The following is a 16984-nucleotide window of genomic DNA, read 5'->3' on the forward strand; positions in this document are numbered from 1 at the left end:
CCCAGCGAAGCCTGAGGGAATGCACCATGGACCAGGATTCATCTGGAGATGTGGGGGGCAAAGTGGGGCGGGGGGGCTCTTGGGTTCGAGAAAGAATCAGTGTCAAGGTCTCAGCCAGCCTAAGTTCTGCAACTGATAGGCTATCCGTTTCCCCAGACAGTTGAATCACACAAGGCAGATGAATCTTAAAAGTGCATTTTGCTAGTGGTTGAAGACGCTGCGTCGATGCAGTCATGTGTAAAATCAAAGTGTGTAGGTTCCCTCTCTGCTTCCCATACACAGGTTAAAAGGATCTTCATCGAGGCCAGCATCCGGCCAGCATGCAGAACGACCGAGGGGCGGTGCCTCCCTGTAGGAACTGGGCACAGAGGGAAGCGGTGTTGGTGCTGGAGCAGAGGCATGCGTGGCTTTGCTTTGTGTCCGCTCGCTGGGGAAGGCGCCGCCATCAGCTGACGCATCCTGTTGTGTGAACAGTTGGCAGTGACTTTGCACTGTTCTCTTTGTGATAACGAAGGGCCAGGGCCTGGCGGGCGCTCTCTCACCATCTTGTCTTCTTGCTTCCTCATTCCTTCCTTGCAAATCCTTGCCATGTAGGTAGGACAGCTCTTTTGTACACAGTTTTGAAGCTAGAGGCTCTGTGTGCGACATTGTCAGGCTGGGGGCTTGTTTTTTACTACTGATTTACTCACTGGGCGTGTTCTCCAGCGGCTCCAGGAGGACACGGAGCCCTGTCCCCTGCAGCGGCAATGAAGAGCCGGTGGCCCTGTTCCGGAAGGTTCTCCTGTAGGCCCCTTCGTCTGTACTTCAGCTTTGGGAGGCCCTGAGGATGTTAACAGGCACCGGCCCATGTTCTCATGTGAGGTGGGTGGATCTGCTCTGTGGCTGGGTCAGCTGCCACAGCGGACGGAAGGGAATTGCGAGTGGCCGTTCTGAGCGCCTGTGTAGCCGCCAGTGTAGGCATCTAAGCTCACACGGAGTTAGGTGTCCACCTAGCGGATCTGTCCTGTTCCTCACTGCTACGTCCTGTGACTCCCTTTCCATGTTTCTAGCCTGTCCTATGAAATGACATGTTGCTCAATGACTCCCTGACAGAAACACTGCTTCTGAGTACATCTAAACACGTATCCACTTTATTTCCAGCTCTCGCTGTCTCCTTATCCCTCCTCTGATGTGGTGTAGTAACTCATTATATTTTAGTTGTATATAATCTCTACTATTTTGAGGCAACATAGATCCAAATAGTATTTATGGTCAGGGTAGTACCGTTGGTATTTTGCAACAGTTCGTGACCCTAATAGCAGGCATTTAACGAGGTTCATAGACCATCAGCTTTAGATACAATGCAGTTAAGCTGCAGGAGACACCCAGCCTCCTTCACCAAGCTCCCCCAAACGCCATTTTAATTGAATTTGAATTTTCTCCGTAATCATTTTACTCGGTCTGACTGCAAAAGTACTGAATCTGTTCGAAGAGATGGGCACTGTTGCTGTGGAGAGCAGAGGTGTATTTCAGAGCAAATGCAATACACTATCGCATCCGACACCCCTGGGATTTTATTGGGTTGTTTTCACGTTAGGCTTCGCCACATCAGACACTTTTCTCGGGCACTTGTGGCTTATGAAACAAGGCAAGATGGCACAGCCTGTGTATGGGATGCTGTCGCTGGACTTTGCAACGGCCGTTCTCTGCTGTAGCCTGAATTTGCAGATAGAGAAGCATGGGCTGAGGCTGCCCAGCATCTGGGTCCTGTGGCCGACACCGTAGGCCGATTTATAGCTTCTGGCATGTTATGCTATAGTATACACAGGTAGTTTCTTTCTTTTTTATTTTTTTTGAAGCACAGCACAGTGTGTGTTTCTTTTAGAAAGCAGTTACGAGTAATGTTTAAATAGCCATAGAGCTTAGGATAGGGATTTGATGTTTAATCGTTGGCCTGTTGCCAGGGGCTCCTTTCAAGACAGTGGCTGCTTCAAGCAGCAACCACAGAAGTAGATGCTATTTAACATGATGCGACTCAAGACCCTGGTAAATTACTGGTCTACTAGAGTGAATCGTACCTGAACTTTCGTTTCAGTGAGACAAAAGGACCATTTTAATACAATTTTGATATTTTTCCCAATCAGTGTGTCTCAGAGGAGGGTGTGTGTTTTGGTTAAATATGGGTTTAAACCAGTATTTCCTGACTTCATAACTTTACTTTGTAATCAAGCAATAAGACTTCACAATAATAGAGTGCTTCGAGAGAAGACTAAGACAGCAAAGCATGCTATTGGAAAGTCACGTCTGGAATTTTCAGGGGGATGTGTTAGTATTTGGTTTTGTTTGAACCAGAAAAACAAAGCACAAGGACATGGAGCTCCACCCGTCAGTCACTGTCGCCATGGGAACCAAGGGTAGGAGTGTACCCCATCCGAGTCCTGTGAGCTTTTCAGGTTGTTGATCTTACGTAACTCCTTGGGTATTCAAGATTTAAAACTGTTAAGTGTGTCTTACCAAAAGTAATTACAAGAACTTGGGAATAAGGGAATACCAACGGAATAAGAAAGAGCATGAGTTATTTGGCATGACTTCAAGGTTTCCCCTCAGGTATCAAAAGTATGGCTAATGTGCAGAGCTGCTAGAAAGAGGCCCAGCCACAACTGCTGTATTGAGCCCAAAGAAATGAATTCATAGCTTAGTGGGGCCTGCATCTGTGATTTGTTTGAAAAGCATTTATCAATAATCCTAAGTTCTGTTATTTATCCTACAGAGTAAATCCTCCCCCTCCTCTGCCCACCCTTAGCAGTATAAAGACAGACATTCAGACTGTGTCTAACACATCCCAAATCATTGGGCTACAAGGTCTGCAGTAATGAATTTATATTGCATTGCTGGTCCTTCTGAGTTTACAGCAATGGTACGTTGTCCGGAAGGTGGACCACCATTCCTGGTGGGTGGGCACACAGGAGGAGCGATACAAAGCTTCCTGATGACTCACCATCTAGCAAAACCCCGCTGTAGGGCTCGATATGGGAGTCACACTGATTTGGGGGGCATCCCAGGGTCTCCCCTCCCCCACCCTTATCCACATCTCTATCGTTGCACAACATCCCAACCCCGCCCCCCAAAGAAAAAGGAAATCCTGTAAAAGCCCAAGAAATGAGTATTCTTAGGTAAAGCATCCTCACCCCATCCTGCCTCTGAGTTTTTCAGGAAGATGTTAGGGTAGTTATCCCCATTCTGAAGTTCTCACTCGCCTTTCAGGCTGTCCTGCTTGTATTTAAGCCGAATTATATGGAGAAAATAGGGCTCCAGTATAGTGGATGGAGTGCCCTCACCACCCCATTAGTGAGGCAGTCAAGCTTCGCCGTGACTCAGTAACTCAAGTGCAAAACTTCGGCTATGCAATGTGCAGGGTCACATGTAAGAAAAACACTCTTTTTACCCAGTCTTCCATTCACTAGGTAAGGAAAACCGTTTTCATTATTAAACATGTATGCACTTGATAATTATCACCAGGATAACAATATTATATCCTAAATCTATAAACTTTTTAAAAATATATTTTTATTGATTTCAGAGAGGAAGGGAGAGGGATAGAGAAATAGAAACATCAGTGACGGAGAGTCATTGATTAGCTGTCTCCCGCCTGCCCCCCTACTAGGGATCAAGCCCACAACCTGGGAATGTGCCCTTGACTGGAATGGTACCCGGGACCCTTCAGTCCACAGGCTGACGCTCTATCCATTGAGCCAAACTAGTTAGGGCTATACCCTAAATCTAGATGGCCTAGATCCGTGGTCGGCAAACTGCGGCTCACGAGCCACATGAGGCTCTTTGGCCCCTTGAGTGTGGCTCTTCCTAAGCCTTAGGAGTGCCCTAATTAAGTTAATAACAATGTACCTACCTATATAGTTTAAGTTTAAGAAATTTGGCTCTCAAAAGAAATTTCAATCGTTGTACTGTTGATATTTGGCTCTGTTGACTAAGGAGTTTGCTGACCACTGGCCTAGACCAACGGTTCTCAACCTGTGGGTCACGACCCCTTTGGGGGTCGAACGACCCTTTCACAGGGGTTGCCTAAGACCATCAGAAAACACATATATAATTACATATTGTTTTGTGATTAATCACTATGCTTTAATTATGTTCAATTTGTAACAATGAAATTGGGGGTCACCACAACATGAGGAACTGTATTAAAGGGTCGCGGCATTAGGAAGGTTGAGAACCACTGACCTAGACAGAAAGAAAGCCCTGCATAGAATTTAGCGGTTCCTCTGGAGAATCCCACTGGAGTGGTTGCTGGATTTTATACATTTCTATATGATTTCAGAATGCAAGGATTTATGGAAACAGGCAAAGGGAAGGTTACAAACTCACTTTGGAAAATCAAAATGCTTTCTTCACTACTATTCATTCCACGCCAGCTATAAAACAGTCCAATACTTACCTTTCTTCAGCATGCTTATATATGCGAAGGTTCACTGACAAATGTTTGCTAAGCAGAGATTCCCAAAGTATCTTCCGGCCCTTCTTTCTCTGTCCATGCCTTAAATAATTCCACTCCCCTCACCCCCGACAATACGAAAATAAAAACATTTTGGTGAAATGCTACATCTGGACAAAAAATACAGTTTGTTGTATTTTACTTCTGGTACATGATAATAGTGTATTTAGTTGTTTGTTTTTTCTTAGTTTCAGAACCCTAAAAAAAAGTCTTTGATTTCCTAAAGGAAAGAAAAAAATGCATTAGCCTTTTTAGGAGAGCTGTCACCGGCCTATTGTTTGCTGTGCTCATTTGCTTCATGAATTGCGTGAGAGCAGTCACTGTAATGAAGTGTGTGTGTGGGGGCTGGGGGGCGGGCATGGGAAATGTTTTATGAAAAAAAGAAGTTATAAGCCTAATACTATGAAGTAACATCTAACAAAGTTCTTTTTAAGTGCAATATATTTATTTCTGCTAGAAATGTATTATCAACATTATGTAATATTTGAAGCATTACATGTTATTTGTAAACAGCTTAAAATTATATATTACCCGAAGTTGTACAGAAGTACACTGTGTGCATATGAATTTCTTTCATTAAAAACGGTGTGGTTTTGATACATTTACACACAGTTACACCTCTCACTGTCTGACACCCTTTGCTCCGTGACTTTGGGCACCTGTCCCCACACCTGAAAGAAAAGAGGAAGATTTGGTAAGGTCGCAGGTCATGACTGGCCACTCCCAGGCAGACACAGCCCACGGGACTACTACACAGGGTTTGGGTTTTGCCTTTGAAGACCCCACAGAGAAGACATTGCTCTCAAGTCCCCACTAGTTCCAAATGTCCCACCCGTGGTCCCCTTCACTCATCCCTCTCCCTGTGAGCTCTCAGAGTGCGGGGACCTGGCCCTTCTGCGCAGAATGATACGGAGACGCCACAGAGCTTAAAGGACGCCTGCCTCTCATTCCAACCCTGAGCTCCTGGATGTGGTGTGATGACATTACACAGCAGGCTGGCACCAAATAAGATTAGCCAAACTCAGCCCTAATCCTTCTTCCACATGACAGTCCTTCAGAAGCTGACGTTATCACGCCTCCTGCTCTTGCAGAAGTCTAATCTGTTACCCGGCATATTCTGCGTGTGCCAAACACCAACCTTGTAACAACCTTTTATTTGGAATAATTCTAAGCTTACAGATAAGGTGCGTGAATAGTATAAAGAAACCCTGTACTTTACTTAGATTGGCCAATTATTAACTTTTTGACTCATTTCTTTTAGCGTTTGCACTCATAGTAGTGCACATGCACATATGCGTGCACGCGCACATACACACACACACACACACGCAATATATACAAACTAGAGGCCCAGTACACAAAGTTCATGCACGGGTAGGGTCCCTAGTGGCTGCCGGCTGCCAGCCAGGGCCTCCCTTTGTTCTGTGCCGCCCCCTGGTGGTCAGCGCACATCATAGCGAGTGATCAAACTGGTCGGTTGAACTCCCGAGGGGACACGTTGCATATTAGGCTTTTATATATATAGATTGTTTTTCTGAATCATTTGGGAGTAAATTTCACATATCGTGCCCTATTATCCCTAAGCAATTCAAAGTGTAGCTCATAAAACCAAGAAGATCCCATGAAACATCCTGGTAGAGTTAGCAACCTCAGGACATTTAGCAGTGGAACAAGGCTGAGATCTGCTGTCTGTACTCCAGTTATGTCTAGTAACCCAGTGATATCCTCTGTGGCATATCTTTTCCCTCAGGAAAGATCCAGTGCAGGGTCACATATTGCATTTTTAAATGTTTCTTTAGTTTCTTTTAAGCTGATACAGTTCCTCAGCCTCTGTCTTTCATGGCAAAATCATCATCATCATCATCATCATCATCATCATCATCATCATCATCATCCCTGTTGTCAGTGGTTTATAAGAGATTCCTTTTAGTTGGGGATCTGTATTAGAAACAGAGATCTTGGTGCCAGAGGTGCCCAGTGGGGGTGTGTTTGCTTCTTTCAGCGGACAGGAATCCGCTGTGGGGGGTGTGCAGGAGGCAGCTGATCAATGTTCACTCTCATCATTGATGTTTCTATCTCTCCCTCTCCCTCTCCCTTCCTCTCTGAAATCAACAACAATATATATCTATATCTATACATATATATATCTTTATTTCATATATATATTAAAATAAACCAATTCTAAAGTTTAGATGGTGAGGCAAAGGGCCCAGAATATCCAATACAATATTGAAGAAGAACAAAGGTGGAGAACTGACAGTACCCAATTTCAAAGCTTACCAAAAAGCTACAGTAATAAAGATGGTATGCTCTTGGTGAAACAATAGAGAAGATCAACGAAACAGAATAGAGAGCCCAGAAAATACACCCACATGAGTATAGTCAACCGATCTGTGAACAGATGGTTCACCAAAGAAGATAAACAGATCACAAATGAACATGAAAAGATGCTCAACATCACATGTCATTTGGGAAATGCAAATGAAAACAACAATGAGATAGCACTACACAACTGTGAGAATGTGGAATTAGATAGTGGTGACAGTTGCACAACCTTGTGAATATATTAAAGTCAGTGAATCCTACACTTAAAAGAATGCATGCTATCGTATGTGAATTATATCTCACTAGAGCTGTTACTTTAAAATGCAAAATAAAAAAGATAGCAAATCTTTTCTCTTCATTCTTTAGGGCCCAACTTGTCAACTTTGAGAACTTCCAGGGAAGTAAAATCTTGTGTATTTGTGAGTTAAGAGTGAGTGTTCTAGAATCTCCTCCCTGCCTCAATTTATTTTATCTGTGAAAAGAAGATAATATTGCCTATTTGAGAGCATTGTGTGGCTGTGGGCTCTCAGTTTATATTAGTCTATTTTTACCCCCGCCCCCCCCCTTTTTTTTTCAAGAAGAATTATAGCTGGTTCTTTGGGAAGATAATGTAAATAATTCTTCTCCATCCTGAGTTTTGATATGGTAATAATTGCTACCTTTTATGAAACATTTACTATATTTACACACTTTATGTACATTATCTGGCTTAATCTTTGCAACAAATCTATGAGGTAGGAGCTATTATTACTCCCATTTAAAGTATGAGAAAACAGGCTTAGAGAGATTAAGTGATCTTCAGTAAATGGGAAAGCCAGATCCCCAAGTTCTTCCTTTACTCATCACACACTGCACTAATCCCTCACAGAAATAGCTGTAAAATATAAAAATTAAAAAACAACAACACCATTTAGCTTGCCTTTTCTGAACCCAAGCTACACGGCCTTAACTAAGAAACATAAATATTGTATAACTCAGCACCTTTTCTCCTAACTGACTATAAATCATCACTGGTAAGTGTCTCAAGAAGTGTTCGAACAGACTGCAGGCCAGAGGGAATTCTAAAGTCCTACCTTCCTCTTTTGTGGGTGGGTCATAGCCATATGGAAGCAGGACTCTGCGGCCCGCGGGACAGTCAGCTGGGCTTGATGTAAGCGCCTACTACTTACTTAGGCACAGGGCCTAGTTGCCATGTAGCCTGCGAGAACGTGGACGTAATAGCAAAGGGGAACAATGGAGCCCACTGCCCTCAGAGACTGGACAGCGAGTGAAGTCAGGCAGGAGCCAGAGGAAGAGACCAGACGTGCCGCGGGAGCCGGGTGGGGCTGGGCTGAACAGGTTAGAGAGAGGAGACGGGGAGGCTGTGCTCATCGGGGTTGGTGGTGAGGGTGCTGCAACTGGAGGACAGGATGGGGGACACACTGTGGGGTGAACTGCAGAGTGTCAGACCCTCAGGCTGGAATCAGAACACAGAGCTGGAGAGAAGGGAAGCCTTGGGAAGAAGAGAATTTGGTACAGGGCACTGTATGGCTCAACAGGTACGTCTTTCCAGCTACCCAAATATATGTCCACATTTAACGGGAATCAAATGAGGCCGTGTAGTCCAAAGTCTTTATTTCATAGTTGAGGACATCAGAGGTAGAGGAATAAACAGCCCAAAGCATACTGGGCCCAAATCCCGTAATATTTCTAGACCACTATGTCATAAAGTTAAATCTTAAGTCCATCTAAAACATCATGTAATATAAAACATAGCATCCAGATGCCTATGTATCTTTGCCGTGTTTGCTGTTTTGCATTTAATCTGCCCATATATATTTTATAATTTATTCTTTAATATATTCTAAGACTCCTGCCTATTAGGATTGAATATGGTAATTCTTGTATTAGTCACTTTGGTGGCAAGTAAAAATAATCTCAATATGTTGGAGTCGGTCCATGGAGCTGTCACCGGAGTGTTACATGTACATATGTGTGTGATTGTGTGTATGTTGGTTGTCAATTAACGATGTATCCTGAAGACCCTTCTGCTGAAGTCAGTGAGCATATGGTATGCAATCGGGCCGTCTCCGCATGTAGGAGGTGAAGGAATTCTCCTTCATCCATTAACTCATGAAACATGCCTTTTAATGAAACATGCCTATGTAAAGCTGTCCAAGGTCAAGGGGGTCTCATTTCACCTGGCATGAGCCTGGGGACCCAATCAGAGGATGGATGGCTGAGAGAGCTCCAGTTGTAAAAGGAGAATAGGCCCCTTGTAGACACAGGAAGTAGACCGGAACCCCCAGAAATTCCAACTTATTACAGATGCCTTTTCTCCTTTGGACATCTGCATGACATTGGCAGTGGTATGCAAAGCAGCACACACAGATGTATGTGCATTCAAGCTGTCTGCTTTCTGGTGATTTTCCATTTTCTCCTATAAGAAGGCCTGCCTCCACCCAGGACGTAAGCATGCCATACAAAGTAATTCAGTGGCTATGAAGTTACTGTTTAAAAGTGAATCAATCAAGATATGTAAAGGTTTTAGTCTAAAACAGTTGTTTTATAATATACTGGAGGCCTGGTTTACGAATTCGTGCACTAGTGGGGTCCCTCGGCCTGGCCTATGGGATCAGGCTGAAACCGGCTCTCCAACATCCCCTGAGGGGTCCCGGATTGCGAGAGGGCACAGGCCAGGCTGAGGGACCCCACCAGTGCATGATAGGGGCTGGGGCAGGATGCGGGAGGTTGGCCAGCTGAGGAGGGACTGCAGGAGGGCTCCAGGGTGTGTCCTGCTCATCTCACTCAGTCCTGATCTGCCAGATCCCAGCAGCAAGCTAACCCACCGGTAAGAGCATCTGCCCCCCTGGTGGTCAGTGCACATCATAGCAAGTGGTTGAGTGGCCTTAGCATATATCATTAGCACATTACGTTTTGATTGGTTGAAGGGATGACCGGATGACTGGACACTTAGCATATTAGGCTTTTATTATATAGGATACATGTGCAAAGACATTTTTTTCAGCAGATGTAACTGAAGAAAAATTTGAAAAAAATCTTTTAACATGTATATAGGACATGTTAAATTAGAAAATAAACAGCCACCAAGAAGCACATACCTATGGCCATCCTATTTTGGGGAGACAGAAATAGAGATACATAAATAATGAAGCAAAAACCTTTCTTTCCTCTTTGTGAATTTATTGGAAGACTTGCAAAAATATAAGATGCAAAAATGTAAAATATAAATCCCATTTGATTTACCTTATTTTATTTTTTAAAAAATATTTTTATTGATTTTAGAGAGAGATAGAAACATCAATGATGAGAAAGAATCATTGATTGGTTGCCTCCTGCATGCCCCACACTGGGGATCGAGCTTGCAACCAGGACATGTGCCCTGATCGAGAATCAAACCATGACCTCCTGGTTGACCTTCAACCACTGGGACCCACTGGCTGGGCTGGTTTACCTTTTTAAAACTTCTTAATTGAAATAAATAAAATTAGAAAATCAAATTGCTCTGAAAGAATCTTGTGGTTCAATTATTGCTGACATAATTATGAGATTCTAAGAATTTTGTTACCATCTTTGGGACTAATTATGACAGACTAGAGATAAACACTTGGATGGCAATTCCAACTCCTTGCACTATAAAAGAGAAAAAAGTACTTGAACATAAAAGAAACTGAAACAGCACAAATACAAACCCATCTTTTGTGCAGAAAGTATCAAGTAAAGTGAAATTAGTATTTTAAATTATCAAATTTCAGGTGGGAAATTTTAAATTTTCAAAATGATGTTCTTTGAACTACCTCTATCTTTCCCATTCCATATAACCATGCTAGACAGAGACATAACTGAGCGATCCACTTAAATTTATATCTATGTATTTGTGTAAAGTAACATTTAAATTTGATTAAAATTATCTGAATCAATTAAAGCAAAGTCATTACTATATTAAATGCAAAACCAAACATTGGCCATGATGAATGTCTTAATTATTTTGAAAAATGAAATATGCAATGTAATCATTTTTATCAGAGTTATATTTGGAATTTTCCTAGATTTCATATTTAGTGAACTGATTTATTACAAGAACAGTGATATTTCTTTTTAAAAATAAAAGTTAAAACTACCTAAAATGTTAAATTCTGATTTACAAGTCGTTATTGCCACCTGCTGGTTATACAGTTTCATTGCATTTTTTTTGCAAAAATTACCCATCAGGTTCACTGAAAGACAAAAGGGAAAACGAAAACGGAGATGAGGCTTAGATATAGATGACTACATTCAAAATCTCTAAGTGAAAGAAATAAATGATTTGCTAAATCATGAGATCACTTCATTTCAAAGAGAATAAGATACGGTGAGAATATATTGTATTAAATCAAATAATAGTGTATTATTTTAATTGTCAGTTCACCACAGCATACTATTTTAAGTTATTGTCATTAATAACTATGTGGTTAAATATGGCTGAAACAACTGCTCAAAGTTAGTAGGTCAAAATAAGTGACTAATGGTAGAGAAGTCATGAAATGATGAAAACCTATCATGATGCTAGTCAACTGAATAAAATTCAGTGCCCCCTTTCTCTTCCCCTAACGAAATCCATTCTCCACTGAGTAAGAGGATGCCTAGTTATTTAGGCAACTGTTTGCCAGTTTTCTGAGTTAACTAGTGAACCTAGAACTTGTATTACTGCTTAATAATAAAACTAACGTATAACTTAATGACAAAGAATCCAGGTAAGCAAAAAAATTAAAATTAATACTCATCATTTTATTCTGAATATGATCAATCTAGAGCAAGATATAAAACTTTTTTTATTAAGCACGTACTAAGCTTTTTTATTATTATTAAGCACGTACTAAACTTTAGGTGCTTCAGCATTTTTCAGAGGAGGAAATAAATAGTAGAGTGACTAAGCTATTCGCTTGTCACGCACTGCTAATTTTCCATAGACGAGTCCTTTATGTAAAAGGACTGGACTGGAGCCTAGCATGTGGTTAATTCTACGTGTTCGCCATTATCTGAATCACATACATATCTCCTGCTTCTTTTCCCTTTAACACTAAATGAGTATTTTCCTATATCATTATTCGTTCAAAATGACTTCAGTCAACTTAGTAATGAATGCTGCACTGTCCGAGTGTTCAATCATTTATTGGATGTTGAGGTTATTTCTAATTTTTGACTTGATAGAAATGACAGCACAATAAACATGCTTATAAAAATGTTTTAATGATAAAAATGACCATATTTGTACTTTCACGGGCGGTAAGAATATGCTTTATTCTCTTAGGACACCGAGGGACCCAAAGAATTGGAAACTCCAGGCAACGAGCAAAGACATTGATTAAAAGGGAAACCTAGTTAATCGAGGCTGTGCATGTGGGGGCGTTGCCCCTGGGGGGGTCTGCTAGTGGGGCGGTGCTTGTGGGGGCGGTGCTTGTGGGGGCACTGTACGTGGGAGGCTGCGCGCGTGGGAGGCGGCGCGCGTGGGAGGCTGCGCGTGGGAGGCGCGCACGTGGGAGGCGGCGCGCGTGGGAGGTGCGCACGTGGGAGGCTGCGCGTGGGAGGCTGCGCACGTGGGAGGCTGCGCGTGGGAGGCTGCGCGTGGGAGGCGCGCACGTGGGAGGCGGCGCGCGTGGGAGGTGCGCACGTGGGAGGCTGCGCGTGGGAGGCTGCGCACGTGGGAGGCTGCGCGTGGGAGGTGCGCACGTGGGAGGCTGCGCGTGGGAGGTGCGCACGTGGGAGGCTGCGCGGGGGAGGCTGCGCACGTGGGAGGCGCCCGAGGGGCGCGGGCCGCCTGGACCTCACGCCCCGCTCCAGGGGTCTCAACGGCGGCGGGCCGAGTCGTTGAGGCCGTGCGCGCCGGGAGACGCAGCCCGCGGAACAGGGACTATGAGAAAATGCCGAGGCAGAGGAGGAAGAAACCCGAAGCGGCGGCCTCGAAGGCGCGGCCGGCCTCTCCCCGCTCCACGCGGCCCAGGCGGCGGGGCCGGGCCGCCGGGGCCGGGGAGCCGGAGGCGGAGGCGGACCAGCCGGCGCCGCGCCGGCCCGTAAGCGGCGGCTCCCTGCCCGGCAGCGCCCGGCCGCACTCCCCGCGGAGGAGCCGCAAGCCGAGGGCGCAGAACGGGGTGCGGGTGGAGGTGCTCACCCAGAGCTTCCTGCGCCGGCGCTTCCAGGGGCTCGGCTGCCTCCTGGAGCAGCTGCGCGACAAGGTGCACCTGCTGCGGCGGCGCCAGCTCTCCGTGCGGACCACCGTGGGCCTAGGTGAGCGCCCGCCGGGAGCCTGGGGTGGGGAGGTTTGGGGGTGCGTCTGGGGGATCGGTTTAACAGGCCAGGTCCAGGCTCCCGGAAACCGCGGACAAGAGCCCCGCCCCCTTGTTTGCAAGCACTTCTCAGGGTTTTCGGGCACAGTGAACACCCACGGGGTATTTTAATCAGGGCACCCACTCAGTGGTTGTAAAAACGAGGGGTTCGCCCTTGCGGGTGGAGAAGGGAGAGGGGCCGCTGGGCAGGCGGCAGGGAGTAGAAAAGCGAGGTGCGGAGAAACGTGGTGGTGACCCCGCCGTGGGCAGGAGGGGCGTGTGGGTGCCGGTGCCACAGGGTCTCGGTCACGTGGATGGCTGGGTCCCGGGGTCCGACCTCCTGCGTCAGGGGACTGGCATCCGCCTTGTCATGTTCTCAGGCGCGGGCCGTGGGCTACCGGGAGGGAGGGAGGGAGGGACACGAGGAATGTTGCGCGGACTTTTGGAAAGCTAGACGGATTTCATCGGCCATTTTATTTCCCCCTTTTCCTTAAATGTAACTTCTAAGAGTTTCGCCAGAACATGTAGTTGTCTGGAGAATGAGAAAGAGGATACAAATGTAGGTGTGTAGGGCAGTCTCTTTGTATTTTATTTATGGATTGTTTTTTAATTGATTTTGTGTTTGTTTTTGAGAGAGAGCGAAACCTTGGCTGCCTCTGCCCGCCCCCCTCCAGGGGTTTGAGCTGAAACCTTTTGGTGCCCAGGGCCAGGGTCTGTGTATTTTAAAGCCAGTGGAGCCTTATCAGGGGGGCAGCTGTTCCGAGTGGGGAGAGAAGGTGCAGGTTCCATTTCAAAGTGGTCCAGAGTTGATTCTGTTTCAATAAAAAGTGTTAACATATGTAGTGAATACCTACCTTTTCTGTAAAGAGCCAAGTAGTAAATATTTTAAGCGTCTCAGGCCACATACAGTCTCCATTGTCCATTCTTCTTCCTTATTTTTACAACCGTTAAAAATGTAACAACTGGCCGGTGTGTCTCAGTCGTTGAGCTATGACCTAGGAACCGGGAGGTCACAGTATGATTCGCAGTCAGGGCACAGGCCCGGGTTACAGGCTGCATCCCCAGTAGGGGGCGAGCAAGAGGCAGCCGATCCATGATTCTCTCTCATCGTTAATGTTTCTCTCTCTCTATCCCTCTCCCTTTGTCTCTAAAAATCAATGAAAATATCTTAGAAAGTATTGTTTTGTAAGTGACCATGCTTAGCTAGAGGACAGGAACAGACAGTGGCTGTAGTTTGCTGGTCATGGTGTAAAACAAGCAAATCTTCCGAGATGTATAGAGCAGTTGTGAGGAAGAGCCCCGGATGGCTAGGAATATGGAAGAAGGCTGAGAAGTGTGATTGGGAGTCTTGAACATTGCGGTGTTTATTATTACTTTTGTTATTATTGTGTTATTGATTTGCACTTATTTTGTTAGCCAAGTTGAGTAATTTTTTGAATCTTTAAGAGGTTATTGGTGGTGGTCTGCAAAATGTATTGCCAAGTATATTTTGGGACAACCATAAGACATACCCTTATAAAATCTTGGAGGGGAGACAGGACATCAGGAAGAGCTAAGTAAATTCACTCCTCTGTGACAGTAACAAAAAATACTTGGAATATTATGAGAATCAACTTTTTCAGATCTTTGGAAATTAACCAAAGGTTTACAACACTCTAGAACAGAGGTTCTCAACCTGTGGGTCGCGACCCCTTTGGCGATCAAATGACCCTTTCACAGGGGTCGCCTAAGACCATCGGAAAACACATATATAGTTACATATTTTTTTTGTGATTAACCACTATGCTTTAATTATGTTCCATTTGTAACAATGACATTGGGGGTCACCACAACATGAGGACGTGTATTAAAGGGTCGTGGCGTGAGGAAGGTTGAGAACCACTGTTCTAGAACACGTTTGTTCAAGAAAACCTGCTGAAAGCCTGTAAGAACGGGGATTTGTGGTGGTTTAAGTTGGCCTCCTGCCATCCCTTCTCCCCAGCTGCCATGGTCCCTTAAAAATAAACAGGGTGCCAGCCACCGGAGGGGTCACACAGTGTGTGGAGCTCCTCAACAAGTCCACCCTCTGGGGTCACCGTGGTGTCATGGTTTGACCTGCCTGGCAACTCCCTGATAAGCCTCTTTCCCACAGCGCTGACCTGGGGACTCCAGGTGAGCCTCCCAGGCCTGGGTCTGGGGACGGGGCTCTCGGGGGGGGGGGGGGGGGGCTGCTGAGGGAGCATTTCCTGCCTTTGCCATCTTCTGCTGAGCACCAGTGGAAGTGGGCTGGAGTGGCTCCTGTGGCCCAATCACTTCTGGAAGGATGGGACTGGCCATGTTGTATATATGTGACTCTTGTTAAAAGTTGATGTAAAGAAATAGAGAATAACAGTGATAATAAGAGGATACTGAAAAAAATCATCAGGAATTTCATCACTCTTTTGCAAATTTTGTGAAGGAGACATGATCTCCCAAGTCTCCCCTTTTGCTCCTCAACTCCCCCCTGCGGAGGTAAGTGCTACTCACAATTTGTTTTATGAGCTTCTGGATTTTTTCCTAACTTATGTAGACAGACTTAGCCACCTTGCTTGTGTGTTCTCGCTAGACATACAGGGAATGCATTTGAAGTAGTTGGTTTAAGGGTATATTATAATTATCATATGAAAGCAACTTTTAATGACTTTTTTTTTCTTTTTCTTTTTCCAGGTATCTTTGTGGGAGTTATGCACTGGTAAGATTAGGTTCAGTTCAAAATAAATAAAAGCATTTTAATTAAAAATTGCCATCACTGTTCATATACAATAAGCCATAACTGCTTGGTATGTGTATAGAACATCATCTGTATGTGTATCTATCAGTTGATACATACAGTTTACTTTTTTTTACACTTTGTTTATTTTTAAATCCTCGCGCAAGGATATTTTCCCATTGATCTTTTAGAGAGAGTGGAAGAGAGAGAGACATCGATGTGTTTGGTTGCCTCATGCACGAGGGCTCAGGCCAGGGAGGAGCCTGCAACCAAGATATGTACCCTTGATCTGAATGGAACCTGGCAAGCCAGCGCTCTACCCACTGAGCCAGACCGGCTAGGGCCAGATTACCTTTTTAAAAATGGCATATGTGAAGCAGCATTTACAAAATGGGCATGTTAGGGGAATAGTAACTTATGCCTTACAGTACTTGGGCTTTACCAAAGGATTCACTCCTGTATTTCTTAAATATCTAGATTTTCTAATGTACTCTGCATGTTTATTTCATCTACAAAACTCCCTTACTTGACAGTAACGGAGTGTGCTAGCTGACATAAGCTTAGATGTTAACTTGTAGTAACACCTGTCACTTGGAAATCGGGTAGAAATGAAGATCAAGACTCTCAGTGGTAACACAGAGTTAAATGAGACGTCAGTGCACATGCACCTTACTTTGCACAAGTGATGTTTTTGGTAAAACTTATAGTAGTTTTCCTCTTACATATTTCCATTTTTACCTGAGCTCCGGGATTTCTCTTCTTGGGGCAGTGCTGTTCTGGCCGTTTGGTCTGCAGGGAGGCTCTGATGTTAGAACTAGGGCTGTGATGGTAAGAAATATTCCTGGCCGTTATCGGTAGCCTGGCACACGCCCCACATGTCGATGACGGTGAGTGGAGACAGGATTGGTGTGTGGAATTTTGCTTTGTTTTCTGTTCATTGGAAAGAGTCTGCTATGTAAGTGAAGGAAAGCAAAATTGCTCCGTTTATTTTCTGTACTCCTTTTGCTCAGCACACGTGCCCCATCTCCCCTGCCTGCAGCTGTTCCTTCAGCCGCTCTGATAAAACATCTTGGTGTTCTGAGTCCTTTGACACTTGGAAGCTGTTTCCTTCCTTATATGGAATTATCCTTATTTATAATA

At 44.7% G+C, this 16984-nt stretch overlaps 2 protein-coding genes across 4 annotated transcripts in view; both read left to right on the plus strand.

The window, feature by feature from the left end:
- Positions 1–3623, plus strand: part of TBX20 (T-box transcription factor 20) — a 39653-nt gene extending 36030 nt beyond the window's left edge. Inside the window, exon 9 of the mRNA XM_036327340.1 lies at positions 283–3623. The gene's annotated coding sequence lies outside the window, so the exon portion shown is untranslated. The remainder of the gene's footprint in view (positions 1–282) is intronic.
- Positions 3624–12545: 8922 nt separating this feature from the next.
- LOC118665935 (probable C-mannosyltransferase DPY19L2) overlaps positions 12546–16984 on the plus strand; it is a 45730-nt gene continuing 41291 nt past the window's right edge. For all 3 annotated transcript variants that reach the window (XM_036327341.1, XM_036327343.1, XM_036327342.1), the window contains exons 1-2: positions 12546–13078; positions 15802–15826. In XM_036327341.1, the coding sequence (XP_036183234.1) occupies positions 12715–13078; positions 15802–15826 (389 nt within the window). In that variant the 5' untranslated portion in view covers positions 12546–12714. The remainder of the gene's footprint in view (positions 13079–15801; positions 15827–16984) is intronic.

This window comes from Myotis myotis, unplaced genomic scaffold (assembly GCF_014108235.1).
Source record: "Myotis myotis isolate mMyoMyo1 unplaced genomic scaffold, mMyoMyo1.p scaffold_m19_p_11, whole genome shotgun sequence".
NCBI classification, from domain to species: domain Eukaryota; kingdom Metazoa; phylum Chordata; class Mammalia; order Chiroptera; family Vespertilionidae; genus Myotis; species Myotis myotis.